The sequence below is a fragment of the Lepidochelys kempii genome, chromosome 3, assembly GCF_965140285.1.
Source record: "Lepidochelys kempii isolate rLepKem1 chromosome 3, rLepKem1.hap1, whole genome shotgun sequence".
NCBI classification, from domain to species: domain Eukaryota; kingdom Metazoa; phylum Chordata; order Testudines; family Cheloniidae; genus Lepidochelys; species Lepidochelys kempii.
In genome coordinates this window covers 81651952-81670236 of record NC_136382.1, presented here as the reverse complement: position 1 = coordinate 81670236, position 18285 = coordinate 81651952, and the positions used below count along the sequence as shown (strand labels likewise).

Here is an 18285-nt window from a genome sequence, read left to right as displayed (position 1 = left end):
TTCAGTGAGCATACTCAAATGAGTAAAATTATTCACGTGCTTAAGTGTTTGCAGGATCAGGCCCTAAGTAAACGTATTAGGCTAAATTCTGTTCAACTACATTGGTATAATCTGTATTAACTCACCATATTTCCAAATAGACTCCTAAATCTTTCCATTGTCTGAATTCTGTTAGATTTATCATTCTTACTAAATGCAAAGCAGTTTAATTTTTTTTTCTTGTATTTAGTTGGCTGTGGGAATTCTAATTTCAAATGTTTAGTATGGGCAGCAGTAATTGTTCTTTGCATACAGAAAGTCTCTGCTTTCTTCAGTGAAGAAGTGCATGTTCTATGATTCTATGTCAATTATTAAGTGTAAGGATTTATTAAGGCTGCTTTTTTACCCTACTGGGTTAACTTTGCCATTCGTTACAGTCTTTCATGTTTTTAATCCAATGTCTTTTTAATGATGCATGTGCACTTAATTGACAAATTTGACTTCTGTTTCAGGTATTATTTATCACTGTGATCTGACGAAAGAAGAACTGGAGCCAAGAGTTTTCCGGGAGGTGACTGTGAAAGGATTTGATCCTTCGATTTATCAGACGGTTCAGGTAATAACAAAACATTAATTTTTCTACCTTGTTTTAATCGCTTTTGAAGCAGGCTAACAACAGCTGGAGTAAAATGAGAGTAAGATCACTTTCAAGCAACTCCTGTGTAATTTTCAATATCAGAAGTTTTGAGGCAGGACTAATGTGCTTTTTGGGGGTAAGTTTAGTATGTGCCATGCTATGTAACTAAGAGGCAAACACAAGTATGCGTCTTCTCGTGTTGTGAATTTTAAAGGTATTAGTAATGTTTTGCATCTGTCTCAGTGATGTAATTGCTTTCCATGTACTGTGCAGTTGTTCCACTTTACTTAGTACAGTCATCCAGGTAAATTCTTTTGGTTGGGAACTGTTTTGTTTTTGTTTGTACAGCATCTAGCACAATAGGGTCCTGGGCATTAATACATTACAAATAATAAATAGGTGTGTACAACATTTGGATTCTGACAAGCTAATTCCTAAAACTCCAAAATAAGAATGGCCATTCCAAGTCAGACCAATGGTCCATCTAGACCAGTATCCTGTCTCTGACTGTGGCCAGTGCCAGATGCTTCAGAGGGACTGAACAGAACAGAGCAATTATTGAGTAATCCATCCCCTGTCGTCCAGTACCAGCTTCTGGCAATCAGAGGTTTAGGAACACCCAAAGCATGGGGTTGCATCCCTGACCATCTTGGCTAAAAGCTATCGATGGATCCATCTTCCATGAACTTATCTAGTTCTTTTTTTGAACACAGTTATTCTTTTGGCCTTCACAACATCCCCTGCCAACAAGTTCCACAGGTTGACTCTGTGTTGTGTGAAGAAGTACTTATGTTTGTTTTAAACCTGCTGCCTATTAATTTAATTGGGTGATTCTAGTTCTTGTGTTATGTGAAGGGATAAACAACATTTCCTTACCTGTATTCCCCATACCATTCATGATTCTGTAGATCTCTTATCTCCCCACCCAACACCCCACCTTAGTTATCTCTTTTCTAATCTGAACAATCAGAGTCTTTTTAAACTTTCCTCATGTAGAAGCTGTTCCATACCCCTGGTTGGTTTTGTTGCCCTTCTCTGTCCTTTTTCCATTCTAATATATCTTGTCTGAGATGGGATGACAAGAACTGCATGCAGTATTCAAGATGTGGGTGTACCATGGATTTATATAGGAGCATTATCTTTTCTGTCGTATTACTTATCTCTTTTTCTTAATCATGCCTAACATTGTGTTAGGTTTTTTTTTTTACTGCTGCTGCGCATTGAGCAGATGTTTTTTTAGAGAACTATCCGCAGTGACTCCAAGATCTTTCTGGAGTGATAATAGCTAATTTAGACCTCATTGTTTTGTATGTATAATTGGGATTATTTTTTCCAATATGCATTACTTTTCACTTACCAAAATTAAATTTCATCTGCCATTTTATTGCTCATTCACCCAGTTTTGTGAGATTCCTTTATAACTCTTTGCAGTCAGCTTTGGACTTAACAATTTTAAATAATGTAGTATCATCTGCAGACTTTTCAACGGCACTGTTCAGCCCCTTTTCCAGATCATGTATGAATATGTTGAATACCACATGTCCCAGTACAGATCCTTGGTGGAACCCACTATTTACCTCTTTCTACGTGAAAACTGACTATTTATTCCTACCCTTTGTTTCCCATCTTTTAACAAGTTACTGATCCATGAAAGGACCTTCCCTCTTGTCCCATGACTGCTTACGTCGCTTAAGAGCCTTTGAGGGACCTTGCAAAGGCGTTCTGAAAGTCCATATACTATATCCACTGGATCACCCTTGTCCCCATGCTTGTTGACCCCCTCAAAGAATTCAAATAGATTGGTGAGGCATGATTTCCCTTTACAAAAGCTGTGTTGACTCTTCTCCAGTATATTGTGGTGTTCTTCAAGTGCTTGCTCATGTCCATTCCATATTAGGTGTGTGCCTGCCGTGTACACTGTTGCCGAAGATTTTCCCTCAGTGGTATCTGTCGGGTCAGCTGTTGTGCCCTCTAGAGTCGCACATTCATGTGCTGGTATAAGGGGCGCGGCCAGCTACGCGCCCACTCAGTTCCTTCTTACTGCCTGTGATGGTTGCTGGAATGACTCTTCTTGCTTCGGCAAGGCTTTTTCCCAGTGGTTTTTTATCTCTGATTCTTTGTCGTTTTAAATATAGAAACTCACGAGATGAACGAGTGCCAGATTTGTCGGGATTTTAGATCCCGCACTAAAAAGGACAGAGAAATAAAACTCAAGGCTATCCTAATGGAAGCTGCTCTCAGACCAGCCTCAGAGCCAAGCCGCACTGATCCTGCACCGAGTACTTTGGCTTCAGTGCAAAGCACTCCTCTGGCATCGCGCTCTTACCAGCACCATTCACCATCTTCGGTGCAGAGGAAGAAGCACAAAAAGCAGTACACCGACAGTGCAGAAAAAGGACAGGCATGGGGAAGGTAGTGCGATGCGATCCATGTTGGGCCACTCCTCCACCCGTGGTCCCATGGTGCACTGTTGACTCTGTCCAGATCATTGAGTCCAGTGCAGGACCCTCCACTGACACACGGAAGCCACTGCGGTACCAGCGGTCTGACTGTCCCTGCAACCCCAGAGGCTTTCACAGCAGTCGGGGATTTACTATTAAGGCTAAGGTTTTGTTATGGTTATTTTTAGTAAAAGTCATGGAAGTGTCATGGGCAATAAACAAAAATTCATGGAAGCTATGACCTGTCTGACTTGCTGCTATGGCTCCATGGTTTCCTCCGCCACCGTGGTGGCTGGGAGCTGTGGGGTTCCCCCACTGCCCATAGCAGCTGGAAGCTGTAGGGTGACCACATATCCCAAAGAGAAAATGGGACGCTCCCAGCCTCTCGCCCAAGGCATCCCCTCCCCACCCCTGGGCAAAGCTGTCGCCCATTGCTGGAACCCTAAGGAGGGCCCCCTCAGGAGGTTGTCGCCTGTCTTTGGAGCCTTTCAGGGGGCCCCCTGTCACTGCTGTTGCCTGTTGCTGGAAGCCTACCAGGGCCCTGCTGGCTGCAAAGTCCAGAGTTCTGCAGCCCCTGGGGCTGAAACAGGGGGAGGTCTCTGGAAGTCACGGATTCCATGACTTCCATGACCTCCATGATATAAACATAGCCTTACTTACTATCACTCTGAGTCCCTCCAGCTTCGATGGGGCAACTACTTGAGCAGAGAGTGTTGAACTTCCTGGCACTGGGCCCACTGGCACCTTCTAGGGGCAAGCCAGCCCTGATCCCATTGTCACGACCATCTTCGGTCCACCACCAATCTCCGGACCCTCTGCACTGTATGAAGGCAGAGCACACTACTGTATGGAGGCAGAGAGTGGTCACTGAGAGAGGACTCTGAGTTTGAAGGAGAACCCTATGTGCCATTGGACTTCAGTGTGGGTCCCCCTGCCGACACCTGGCCAACGGGTCAGTGGCCTATGCACTGGCCATACTGGAACCCTTGGGGTTTTCCCCTGGTACCAGGTCCTCCTTCCCATTGATCCTACTTGGTGGTTTCAGAGAGGTGGGCTATCGCTCCTTCCTGCTCAGCATTGGACCCTGAATCCAATACTGACCCCAGTACCAACGTTCAGAATGTGGTTCCCATGGATGTTGTTGAGAAAAAGGAAGGAGCCCCTCCTTCGGTGCAAGCTTCCTCCTCAGCAGATGAGGCCATCTCGGGGCCCAGTAACTTGTGTCTGCAAGACGACTTCAGGGCCCATCAGGACTTGCTGAAGCGGATAGCTGCTAACCTGGGGCTGGAAATTGAGGCACTTAAGTAAATATCTCACAGCCTTATTGACGTTCTGGCTGCAGCAGCTCCCTCCAAAATGGCCTTACCCATTAATGAGGCTGTAATGGGTCTGGTCAAGACCCTTTGGAAAACTCCGTCTCTGCACCCCACCTCAAAGGGCAGAAAAGAAACATGTGCCAACAAGTGGGTTTGAGTACTTGTACTCACAGGAATTCGCTGGCAGGAATTCGCTGCCCTCTTGGAGGAGGGGAAGAATGTGACTAGGACCTCTCTCCAGGCAACTCTCGATGCAGCTGATGCGGCAGCAAGGACAATGGCCTCTGCTGTCACAATGAAGTGGTGTTCTTGGCTCCAGTCCTCAGGACTTCCTCACGAGGTCCAACAGTCCATCCAGGACCTCCTCTTTGAAGGCTCCTCACTATTTTTGGAACAGAAAGACATGAGACTTCACAGCCTGAAGGACTCTAGATCCACCCTCAGATCACTGGGCCACTACACTCTGTCTGCTTCCAGGAAGCACTTCAGGCCCCAACAGCCACCTTATTTCTCGGCGCCCCCTCTGGGAAAGGAGCCCTACAAAAGGGAAGGGAGAAGTTATAAATGGTGTCAGCCACTCCCGTCTACCTCAACCTCCCAGTCAGAGTCTGATAGGCACTCTGGTGGGCCCGAGCAGGCCTTTTGAAGGTATACCCAAGGGCACTATATCAGATCCTGCCTGCCCTTTATTTTTGGACCATCTGTCCCCATTTCAGCGCGGCATGGTCCTGCATAACATCAGACCACTGGGTGCTAAGTACAGTGACAATCGTCTATATCCTTCAGTTTTTATCCACCCCTTTCTCACACTCCCCAAACAGACACCACTTGGACTCAGTGCTCACTGTTCCTCCCCTGGTCCTCATCTCCTGGACTGGTGGAAGGACCCGGGGTCAATAATGATGGGAGTACCCTTTGTTGCCCCTCAGCCATCTATCTCGCTAGTCTCAGATGCATCAGATGTAGTTTGGAAGGCCCAGCTTGACTGTCTCCGGTCTCAGGGCCTATTGGTCAGGGAATTCAGGGCTGTATGTTTAGCCTGCCAAGCGTTCCTCCCTCAGATCTCAGTGAAGGTCGTGCAAGTTCTCACAGACAATGCCACCGCCATGTTCTGTATTTATGAATAGGGATGTGTTCGATCCTCTACCCTGTATCAGGAGGACATCCATCTGTGAGAATTCTGCCTGAAACACTCCATCCACCTGGAGGCAACACATCTTCCAGGAGCCCGGAATGCACTGGCAGATCATCTCAGAAGATCCTTTTCCTATCACAAGTGGTCCCTTCAGCCAGAGATCGCCAGGTTCATTCCTAAAAGGTGGGGGTCTCCCAAGGTAGACCTGTTCGCGACCAAGCAGAACAGGAAGTGCCATCAGTTTTGCTCACTTCATGGGCACAGTCTGGGCTCCCTGTCTGACACCTTTTTTCTCCGCGGGTCAGGACCCCTGCACTACACTTTTCCCCTGATTCCTCTTTTTCACAAGGGCCTCCTGAAAATCAAGCAAGACAAAGCAATAGTTTATTCTTATAGCCCCGGCGTGGACACACCAGTGCTGGTTCAGCACGCTACTGGATCTTTCAGTAGTATCCCCTCTTCCACTTCCACTCTATCCAGACCCAATCTCAGAAGACCACGGCTGGTTGCTCCACCCAAACCTTGCCTCCCTTCACCTAACAGCATGGATGTTAGGTGGCTGAACCCTGCGGAGCAGGCCTGGTCAGAGCAAGTTTGTCAGATCTTTCTAGGTAGTAGGAAACTGTCCACTAGGGCTACTACCTAAATGGAAACGCTTCTCGATATGGGCATCTCAGTGAGGTCCCTCTCTGCTTTGTGCTTCCCTGTAGGCTATCTTGGTCTACTTGCGCCATCTGAAGCAGCAAGGTCTGGTCTTTGCATCTATTAGGGTGCACTTAGCAGCAATCTCAGCCCTCCACTCACCAGTGAAAGACAGGTCAGTATTCTCCCATGAGATGACCATCTGATTTCTCAAGGATCTGGAGAGAGACTACCCTCATGTCTGTGAGCCAGTCCCTCCATGTTAAACCTGTTTCTGTCAAGCTCATGGGTCCTCCATTCAAACCGCTAGCACCGTGCCTGCTACTATTTCTCTCTTGGAAAGTTACCTTTCTGGTGGCTATCACCTCAGCCAGGGTCTCTGAATCAGGGCCTTTACATCAGAACCACGGTACAAGGTCCAGCTGCACCGCCACCTAGCCTTCCTGCCAAAGTAGCATCACAATTCCATAGCTACCAGGCTATTTTTATTCCAGTCTTCTTTCCGAAGCCTCACAGGAACTCTAAAGAGTGGTGGCTTTACTCCTCGGATGTTAGACGTGCTCTTGCCTTCTATATTGAGAGGACTCAACCCTTTCGCAAATCCACGCAACTCTTTGTAGCAGTAGCAAAAAGGATGAAAGGGCTCCCAGTGTCAGCCCAGAGTATCTTGTCCTGGATTACTGCCTGTATTCTAGCTTGCTGTGAGCAGGCAAATGTCCCACTGCCAGCCATCCTAACCACTCACTCCACAAGAGCTCAGGCCTGTTCAGCAATGTTCCTTGTGCAAGTGCCCATCCAAGACATCTGGAGGGCTGCAGTTTGGTTATCGGTGCATACCTTTGCATCCCACTATGCCATCACCCAACAGGCTCGAGACAACGCTAGGTTTGGAAGAGCAGTGTTGCAGTCAGCATGTTCATGAACTCTCAGCCCACCTCCTGAGGAACTTGTTGTGAGTCACCAAACGTGGAATGGACATAAGCAAGCACTCGAAGAAAAGGTGGTTATTAACCTTCCATAACTGAATGCATCCAATTAAGTGAGCTGTAGCTCACGAAAGCTTATGCTCAAATAAATTTGTTAGTCTCTAAGGTGCCACAAGTACTCCTTTTCTTTTTCCATAACTGTTCTTCAAGATGTGTTGCTCATATCCATTCCACAACCCACCTTCCTACCCCTCTGTGAGTTGTTCAGCAAGAAGGAACTGAGAGGGTGTGTGGCCGACAGTGCTCCTTATACCTGTGCATGAGCGTCATGGGCTCCAGAGGGCGCAAGAGCTGGCCTGACAGAGATCACTGAGGGAAAAATCTCTGGCAACGGTGCACACACTCCTAACATGGAATGGACATGAACAACAGATCTTGAAGAAAAACATTTACAGAAGGTTAGTAACCGTTTTTTCATCTATGTGCTGGATAATTCTGTTCTTTACTATAGTTTCAACCAGTTTGCCTGGTGCTGCAATGAGGCTTGCTGGCCTGTAATTTCCAAGGATCGCCTCTGGAGCCTTTTTTAAAAATCAGCATTCCATTAGCTATCCTCCAGTCATCTGGCACAGATGCTGATTTAAGTGATAGGTTACATAACACAATTTAACATACAGAGAAGATACTATCTCTCTCTGCACAAGGCTGTTGTAAATACCCTCATTCATCTCTGATTGCTTCCATAGATAGAAAGATGAGCTTTGCAAAGGCCAGTTTGCTAAAGATGCAGTTATCGAAAATTTATCTCTTGGCTTGAATTCATCAGGGAGGCTACTTCTTTCTCTGTTTTATTATGTATATACACACAAACTTCAGAGGATATGGAGTTGAAGGAAGAAAATAGCATTCTCTTTGAGAAAGAACATGATTATATAACTAATACTATCAAGTTCAGTGAGATAACAATAATGGGATCAATATTATTACCAATTAATATTATATTAATAATGGGATCAATATTATTACCAATTATTACCAATATAATACCAATATAATAAATATAATTAAGAGGTTTAGAAAGAATTATTGTAAATTAGGAATATTGTATTTTACTGGCAAATCAAGTGTTTTATGTAAGAAACAATTGTGGAATCAAAAGCCACTTTTACATATAAATCAATTACTTATTAAATTAGGCTAATAATTAAAAATAAATTCCTTAAGTTAAGAGAGCTCTTCTCATCCAGAAGGATCCCAGGTTTTTTGGTTGTATATAGAAAGGGATTATTTTCCCAACACTGAGAAGCTGCTACCTTTACATTGCTTTAGTGATGTAACAGTGATTCACTTTCAGCAATGCTCCACGTTTTGAAAGCAAGAAAAATAACCATCCATTTTCACTACAGTTGGAATTCGATTAGCAATGTTGAGTTTAACTATAACACAGCAGTTACTACAGCATTATAATTCTGATAAGTGCCTTTGGATCCTTAATTACATGGGTGGAGGGGGGGAGGAGGACAGTCCTTGCAACCTTGTACACCCCAAATACAGCACCTGTAATAACAGAAGTGGTGCCCCTGTGCAGTGGGATATTGTTTTTTTGCTGACTTGGAAGGAAAGGTGCCATATCCTGAGACACAAATGCCACTTCCTACACCATCCTCTGTGTGTATGCTTCCTTGTATTTGAGATTTGAGGAGACTCCAGCATCAGAGAAGAAAGATTTCTTACCTTTGATCTGGCCAGTTTATTGTACATTTAAATCTCAAATTCTTTTGAAATTGCTCCTTTAAAATGACACCTATATACTTGAATTGCATTGAGTTCAATCACAGCTTTGCCATAAGCCCTGCATTAGTGTCAAAGTATTGCTGCAGTGACCCTAAAGCTGCCTAAATCACAGTTGCCCATCCAGCCCATCTCTGCTTCCACTCCAGGAAAGGGAGCCTGGTGTGTCAGGGCTACCCAGGTTTCGTATGCTCTCCAAGATGAGGGTGAAGCTGCACCACTGGGTGTTTTGTGGAGCTAAACCAAGGTTCCACCCCATTCCTTGCCTACTCCCCACCCACTTGCAGCAGTGGGGAGAGGGAAAAGAGTAGATGCTCTGCAAAGATCGTGTTCCCCTCCCACAAGGAATCTGTGTGTGTATGTGTGTGAATCTAAATGATAACCTTGCTCCTCCTCTTACTTCTGCACCACCCCAGAGCCCTGGTCATGACTCAGGCATTTGAAAAGGAGAAACTGAAAATGGATGCAAGAAAAAGTAGTTGTGCAGAAAGTCACAGGTTGAGGTTAATTTCTTCACTATAAATAACCGTGTATAGTAACCTCGGTTTCATTATTGTGATTTATATCAAAATTGCTGAGTGCTGAAGGGGAGAAAACCGAAAGCTTGCTTTTTCTTTTTTTCTTAGTGGACTAAGGCAAGTTTGATTCTGCACTGAGGGATATCCTTTTTTTCATAAGATACAGATGAAAGGAATATCCCGTACAAAGCTTTCTACATTTATTCTCTTCCACTTGAATGAACAGAATGAATGAACGCACATCTGGGGGTTTCCTAGATTTATTTACATATATATGAAACTTTAATGAGAGTTGTTCTCTAGTAGTCTCTGCACATAATTGAGCAAAAGTGTTAGAAATGAAGTGTGCACGCATGCATGTGTGTGTTAACCTAAACTGCAATAGTCAAAGTGACACATCTGTGCTCTTTTGGGCACATTTTCAGTGTTGCATGGATTTTTAGTGCAAGACTCTACATGACTTCAAAAAAAAAAAAAATCCCACTGCTAAATCCCCATGCAACATATCAAAAATGTACCCTACATCCTGTGGTTAAAGTATGTATTAAATAGTGTTAATAATCTTTAACTAAATAATGCTTCCTGGAAAAGGTGGAAAGGAGTTTTGATTCTCTGGATAATTTCATCATGTGATATTTTACGGGGAGTAATAGAGAATAATGGATTTATGAAGGGAAACTTTGGCACAATTTTGTTTAACTGAGCAACTTATAAGTTTCAGAGTAGCAGCCGTGTTAGTCTTTATTAGCAAAAAGAAAAGGAGTACTTGTGGCACCTTAGAGACTAACGAATTTATTTGAGCATAAGCTTTCGTGAGCTACAGCTCACTTCATCGGATGCATTCAGTGGATGCATCCGATGAAGTGAGCTGTAGCTCACAAAAGCTTATGCTCAAATTTATTAGTCTCTAAGGTGCTACAACTTATAAGTAAAATTTATCAGAAGCTGTTTACTGCATAATAACTCAAATGCTCCTTTAGTTAAAGGTCATGAATTTTAACTTTATGAACTTGCCAACTGAGTTCTTATGTGCTCTTGTTACACCTCATCGTGAAGGTTAATCACTGATAAACAGGCTGCTGTCCTGTCTCTGAATTAACCTACTTTTATGCTGGTATGCAAGATTGCAGGTGTTGAAACTGTAATTGCAAAAGAAGTTGTTTGGATCCCTTTGCCATTCTTTTAATGTCTTCCAATGTGTTTAAAATAGTTCAAGATTGCAAAAGAGTATATGGGCCTAGCAAGGGTTGTACTTTGTTTAGCTACTGTTTGTAAAAGAACTGTGAAATTCATGGTATAACTTAGTTTGATTTAAAAGCAGCTGCCATTTTTTACATTGTATCAATAAATGACCAGGTGGAGGGAGCGCAGGATTAATTGTATCCTGTGTCTTTTATAAAACCTATCTTTGTAGGAACTAAGTAGCACTATGAGTTATTTCATTTTTCAGCCTCCTGTGGAGACCTGGGTTCAAAATATTGATAGTTAACAAATGAAAATGAGGTTATTGTCATTCTAATTCTTAACAAATTTATCTACACTATACAGGTTGGCACAATCGGTGTTTCTGCTTTAGGGATGTTTAAAACTAAGATGAGTCAGAATTGAGGTTGATTGGTAGAGTTGTAGGAGAAACTTGTGCACAACACCTGCCAACGCTATTCCTGGATCTTGCCATTACTATTAGTACATCCATTTATGAACATTAAATTCACTCATTAAAATTTTTATTAACATCCTTATTCAGGGGCATGTACAAGGGGAGGCAAGCAGGGGCTTGGGCCCCCCAATAGTCAGCGTGGGCACAGAACTCCTCCACCCGCATGGACACAGTGGGGGAGAGTGAGTGAGCCTCAGAAAGTGCCTCTCCAAAAGCAGTCAAATTTGTATTCCTGCCTACGCCCCAGGCCTTATTAGTTGCTGTCCTATGGATGTCCTTATCTTTTTGGATCTGCCTAGCAAAATATGAGCTTCAGTTGTAATATTTTAAAGTGGATGTGAAGAAGGACTTACTGTTGTTTCTTGTCTTTTCCTTAGCACAAATGAATGGTTCCCTGGTGTTTAGAGAGAATTTTCAATGGCTCTGTCATCTCAGCTAAGATGTAACACCCTCAGAATAACAGACAAAAGGCACGTTCTTCAGATGAGCGTTGTGTTAGGAAGCAGAATTAAAGAACACTCTCTCCTCTTTCTTTCGTCAGTAAATAAATTACTCTGTACTATTTTCCATCCTCTTCCCTCTTCCCCTTCCCCCTTCTCTTTAACATGAAAATGCTTTTAAAGCTGGAGCTTTTAAAGGTGTGGGTAAAGAATGATGAATTTTGAAGAATTATACACTATTATATACCATACTGGTTCTGTGGATGCTTGGACTGTTTGATTCCACACGATCTCACTGTAAAAACATAAATTTTAATATTAGAAAGGGCAAAACAAGTCAGTTGTTCCTGTCTCCTTTAGTTTTACTGTTTTTAGTTCCTCCTGGCTTCCCAATTCGGAAAGATAGAACATTTAGCAAACCTTGTTTTATGTAAAAATTTATCGTACTTTTTCGAGTGCTTGTTCAAGTCCATTCCACATTAAGTGTGCACGCGTTGCGTGCACGAGTGTCAGAAACTTTTTCCCTTAGTGGCTCCTGGCGGGCCCCCCAAGTGGCACCACTGCGCCGTGCATATATACCCTTGCTTGTCCGACCCCCTCCAGTTCCTTCTTACCCTCCGTGGCGGTGTTGGAACAACCTCTCTCTCTCTCTCTCTCCTGGAAGAGCAGTCCCTTAGCCTTTAGAGTAGCTGTTATCAGTTAGTTTACATACAGATTGTGGACACTTAAGTCATTAGGTGCTTGGAGGCCTCCTGTACCTGCCCCGGGCCCATGGCTTCAAGGCTTGCACCACATGTCTCAAACCTATGCCAGTTAGTGACCCCCACAACTTGTGTCTACGTTGCCTGGGGGATGGACATCAAACTGAAAGGTGTAGGATTTGCTAGGCGTTTAAGCCAAGGACAAGGAAAGAAAGAGACTTTCACCTAAAGCAACTGTTGATGGAGGCCGCATTGCAGCTGCTGGGCCCGGAGCGCCTGACACCAGCCAAGACTTTCTCGGTGCGTAGTGCCCCGGAGCCATCGAGAGACCCGGCACCGGCTAAGCACCGTAAACTGTTGGCCCCGGAGCACCAGGCTAGGCCCCGGCACCGCTCGTCCTCCCCGATGCAGCCCCCGGCGCAGCCGAAAGGAAGGCGCGGTCGTTCCCCGCACAGGAGGCCGGCGCCTCCCAAGGCCCCGAGCGCCGACAAGAGCGGGAAGGCCGTGGTACTGGCGCTGACACCGGCGGTCCCGGCAACGCACGCCCCACCAAGCCCAGAGCTAAGTGAGCTCAGTGCGGACGATGGGCTCGAGGGCGTAACGGATCAGCCCTCCACGTCTCGCACCTTTGAGGCTGCAAAGACTTCCTCGAGCTGTTGACGGCAAGCCCCCTCCCGTATGGGGAGAACCCTCTGGCGCCCATGCCTTGGGTGCCGTCGAGGAGTAAGCCGGCAATGGTGTGCTGCTCGAGGACACTGTTCTAGCCCCACTCCCGGAGTTAGTCCCGGTTGAGCTCCAACTCTGCAGACTCGCACTTGCCGGCGGCCCAGAAGGAGGTTGCGGCACCGGCAGCGGGTCGACACGAAGAAGCACCAGAAAGGACACGCCACTCTCCGGCACCGCCCAGAGACCGGCACCAGGAGGAGTTGAGATGGCCCTCGCCAGAGGTCTCCTGCAGATGGTCCCGGTCCAAGGAACGCTGGCACCGGTCCCGGTCCCACTCAGCCAGGAGCCACTCATTCTCCTGCCGGCGCAGATTGTTGGCACTGGCTCTGGCCGCTATAGCTACCTGCATCAGGCCCGGAAAGCAGGGACCCTCAAGGAAGCTGGCAATGTCAATGGGGGCCACCAGGCCATTGGCCCTTCTGGACCCCCGGGCCTATCAGGAGTGCCAAGGGGCCCTGTCCAGGGCAAGTTACTCGGTGCAGCAGTCCCGGCCCCCGCACCGACACCAGACGGTGCCGGAGGCAACAGTATCCAGGCCTCAAGCTTACCCCCAGCATAGACCGGAGAGTCCGGCACCGAGCCCGGTGCCGTCCCATGGACTCCCGCCCCGGCCTGAGCCAGAGGCCCCTACCACGGGAGATGGGGAGCAGGAGGACCAACCAGAGGGGGTCGAGCTTACAGGGCTTAACCTCCTCGTCTTCCCCCGATGAGGAGGTACAGAGGAGTCTGGCCCTCCGCCGATAGACCATAGAGCCCACCAGGAAATGCTGCGCAGAGTCTCCCAAAATTTGGGGTTGCAGGCCGAGGAGATGGTTGAGCAGGAGGACCCCATGGGTTTTGGGGAAAAGACCATTACCATGGTGGACATTTTGAGCCCTGAAGGTCCATCCAGAATAGTGCTCCCACTCATTAAGACCATCCAGTCTAACTAGAAGACTATATGGCAGACCCCGGCCTCCAACGGCTAAAGGAGTGGAGCATAAATACTTTTCCCCATCTAAGGGCTATGAGTTCCTGTTCTGCCACCCGAGTCCATGCTCTCTAATGGTTTTGGCGGCGAACGAAAGGGAGCACCATGGTCAGCAGGCCCCGGCCCCTAAGGCCAAGGAAGCGAAATGCCTGGACCTTTTTTGGAAGAAAGGTGTGCTCATCTGGGGGCCTTCAGTTGAGGATTGCTAACCAGCAGGCCATCCTCAACTGGCACAATTTCAACTCCTGGGCGGCAGTGGGGAAGTTTTAAGGACAACCTCCCGCAAGGTTCCCAACAGGAGTTCACAGCCCTGGTGGATGAGGGCAAGGAAGTTGCCAAGACCTCTCTCCAGGCCTCCATGGATTCGGCAGACGCGGTGGCTAGAACAGTTGCATCAGGGGTGGTCATGAGGTGCTCGGCGTGACTCCAGGAGTCAGGCCTGCCCCTGAGATCCAGAATACACTCCAGGACCTCCCCTTCGAAAGGTCCGGGCTCTTCTCGGACCAGATAGATGCGAGGCTGCATAGCCTCAAAGATTCACGAGCTACGCTCAAGTTGCAGCGTATGCACACCCCAGCGACCCAGAGGAAGCCCTGTAAGCCAGAGCTTCCCCCTCAGTGCCAGTACCAGCCTCACCATAGGCATGAGCCTTACCGTAGGCAAGGCAGGGATTACAGGCGACGATGCAATAATAATAATGATAATAATGCGCCGGGCCAGAACCAAGGCCAGCACAAACCCCAGCCGGGCACTAAGCCAGGCTTTTGAAGGTGCGCTCGAGGACAGCATACCAGACCAGTCACCGGATCCTTTCCCTTGTTTCCTGAACCGCCTGTCCCGTTTCTCCAATGCGTGGTCTACCATTACATCAGACTGTTGGGTCTTACGCATTGTGTGGAATGGGTACTCGCTGCAGTTTGCCCCGTCCCTCTTCAGGGACCCCTCTCATGAGCATCTCCTAGAGGAGGAAGTCCGCTCGCTGCTAGAGGCGGGGGTGATAGAGGCGGTGCCTTACGGCCTAAAGGGAAAAGGATTCTACTCCCAGTACTTCCTCATCCCCAAAGCCAAAGGGGGCCTTCGCCCCATCCTAGACCTGTGCGGGCTCAACAAGTTCCTGGTCAAGGTCTGGTTCCGCATGGTCTCTCTGGGCACCATCATCCCTTCCCTGGATCCAGGGGACTGGTACTCTGCCCTCGACATGAAGGACGCGTACTTCCATATCGCCATCTTCCCAGCACACAGACGGTTTCTACGCTTCGCTGTGGGCCAAGAACATTAACAGTTTGCGGTTCTCCCGTTCGGACTAGCCGCAGCCCCAAGGATGTTCACGAAGTGCATGGCAGTGGTGGCGATTCGGGTGTACCCGTACCTCGACGACTGGCTCCTGGCGGGCCGATCTGAGGAGGAGGTGCGGGGCCATGTGGAGGTGGCCCTGAGATTGTTCCGAGAACTGGGGCTCCTGGTCAACCTCCCCAAGTCTACGCTCATACCCATGCAGAGAGTGGAATTCATAGGGGCAGTCCTGGACGCGGTGCAGGCCAGGGCAAGCCTTCCTGTATTCCGATTCCAGGCTATCCAACAAGGAGTGGCCTCCCTGCGCCAGTTTCCAATGAGAACGGCCAGGTGCTGCCTGTGGCTGTGCTGCATGGCAGCATGCACGCACGTGGTCAGGCATGCCAGACTGAGAGGACTCTGCAGGCGTAGCTCGCTCAGGTGTACCGCTCAGGCAGGGACCCCCTGGACTTGGTAGTGACAGCCCCAAGGTATGTGCTGGACTCCCTGCTGTGGTGGCAGTTCCAGCCTGTGGTTTGCGAAGGCATCCCCTTGCCGCCTCACAACCAGACCTGACACTGGTGACGGACACGTCAGACCTCTGATGGGGGGCTCACCTGGGGGACCTCATGACGCGGGGTTGTGGTCCGAGACAGAAAGGTCGCTCCATATCAACGTGAAGGAGCTCAGGGTGGTTCGTCTTGCCTGCCAGACCTTTCACGCCACTCTGAGTGGTCACAGCGTGACAGTTCTGACAGACAACACTACTGCCATGTTTTATATAAATAAGCAGGGCGGGGCTCATTCCTCGCCACTCTGTCGTGAGGCTCTCCTCCTCTGGGACCTTTGCATAGCCCATGCAATTCACCTCAGGGCATCCTATCTCCCAGGGGTGCGGAACGAGCTGGCGGACTCCCCCAGCAGGTCGTACCTCATGCACGAGTGGACGCTCAGTGCAGACATCTTGCTTTGCTCTTCCCCGGGTAGATCTTTTTGCCACCAGGGCTAACGCCCAGTGCCTGCGGTTCTGCTCATTCCAGGGCCGCAGCCCGGGCTCACTCGCGGATGCGTTTGCGATCCTGTGGAGAGGGAGCTTGATGTATGCCTTCCCCCCACTCCCCATGGTGCACAAGGTCCTGCTCAAGGTGCACAGGGACAGGGCAGCAGTGATCCTCAACGCCCCAGCTTGGGCCCACCAACACTGGTACCCCTCACTCCTAGAGCTGTCAGTGGAGGCCCCAGTAGCCCTGCCCCTACACTGGGACCTCATTACACAGGACGGCGGGCAGCTTCTCCACCCCGACCTGCAGCCGCAGCACCTGACGGCGTGGAGGCTCTGTGGCTAAACGCCCTGGAGAGCCAGTGCTCCTTTCCTGTGCAGCAGATTTCGCTTGGCAGTAGAAAGCCCTCTACCAGGGCGGCCTATATGGCCAAGTGGAAAAGGTTCTCGTGTTGGTGTGAACCCTGACAGGTGCGGCTGGGCCAGGCTCGGGTGTAGGCCATTCTGGAATACCTCCTGCACCTCAAGCAGCAAGGGCTAGCCCCATCCTTGCTCAGAGTGCACCGGGTGGCCATCTCCGCCTTCCATCAGGGGTTCTCGGGGGGCTCGGTGTTTTCCCACCCAATGGTGGGATGGTTCCTTAAGGGGTTGGAGAAGGTGTTCCCATACTCCCGCCCCCCGGTCCCTCCATGATCCTTTCTAAGCTCATGGGACCCACTTTTGAGCCCCTCGCTACCTGTTCTCTCCTTTAACTTTCCTTGAAGGTGCATATCTGGTTGCCGTTACCTCGGCCAGAAGGGTGTCCGAACTGAGGGCCCTCACCTCTGAGCCACCGTACACAGTATTTCACAAGGACAGGGTGCAGCTCCAGCCGCACCCCAAGTTCCTCCCTAAGGTGGTCTCCCAATTCCATTTGGGCCAGGACATTTGTCTGCTGGTGTTCTTCCCGAAACCCCATACGGACTCAAGTCACCGCAGCTTGCACACTCTGGATGTGCGTCGAGCACTGGCGTTCTATTTGGAGCGCACCAAGCCCTTTTGCAAATCCACGCAGCTGTTTGTGGCTGTAGCCAAGAAGATAAAAGGCCTCCGTGTCGGCGCAGTGGATTTCGTCTTGGATTACAAGCTGCATCCGGGCGTGCTATGAGCTCGCAGGTGTTCCGGCCCCGGCGGTCACGGAACACTCGACCAGGGCGCAGGTGACTTCCACGGCGTTCCTGTCACAGGTCCCAATCCAGGAGATCTGTAGAGCAGCCACCTAGTCCTTGGTGCACACCTTCACGACCCACTATGCGGTCAACCAGCAGGCCAGAGAGGACGCGGCAGTTGGCAGAGCGGTCCTTCGAGCAGTTGTTCCGTGACTCCTACCCTCCTCCAGAGGTAAGCTTGTAATTCACCTAACGTGGAATGGACGTGAACAAGCACTCGAAGAAGAAAAAACAGTTACTTACTTTCTCGTAACTGTTGTTCTTCAAGATGTATTGTTCACGTCCATTCCACCACCCATCCTCCTACCCCTCTGTCGGATTCGCTGGCAAGAAGGACCTGGAGGGGGTCGGGCCGGCAGGGGTAGATGTGCACGGCGCAGTGGCGCCACTCGGGGGGCCCACCGGCCCGAGGGGAGCCGCCAAGGCGAAAAGTTTCCGACGCTCGTGCACGCAGCACACGCACACCTAATGTGGCATGGATGTGAACATCACATCTCGAAGAACAGTTACAAGAAAGTAACCGTTTTTTATTTAATGCCTGCCACAGTATGGCAGCAGCATGCCCCCATCTAGTTGCATAAGGAATATTGGTATTTTAGTTGCTTCAGTTTTCATTAGAATTCCAAGAAGAACACAGAAGGTTTCATCTCTGATCTCTTCCTGCAGTTTGGCAGTGACTGTATTGTTGGCACCAAGACAACAAACAGTCCTGCTCTGGAGGACATTAACAAATTCATTTTGACAACTCTGGCACTATTGGCTACATGCCTTCTGAATTCAGTGTGGGTAGTAACTTCTTACTCCACAAACATGGGAATATGGCAAATGCCACTTTAATCTGCCATTGCTTTCTCTAATTGCAGCTCAGTAGAGAGGTGCAACTCAAAATGCATTGTTCCAATTTTAGGATCCTGTATTTTTTT

At 48.5% G+C, this 18285-nt stretch overlaps 1 protein-coding gene across 4 annotated transcripts in view; it reads left to right on the top strand.

Moving 5' to 3' along the window:
* The window catches only part of PREP (prolyl endopeptidase), a 177206-nt gene that overhangs the window by 114101 nt on the left and 44820 nt on the right, over positions 1–18285 (top strand). For all 4 annotated transcript variants that reach the window (XM_073336887.2, XM_073336888.2, XM_073336890.2 and 1 more), the window contains exon 10: positions 492–595. In XM_073336887.2, coding sequence (XP_073192988.1) covers positions 492–595 — 104 coding nt within the window. The remainder of the gene's footprint in view (positions 1–491; positions 596–18285) is intronic.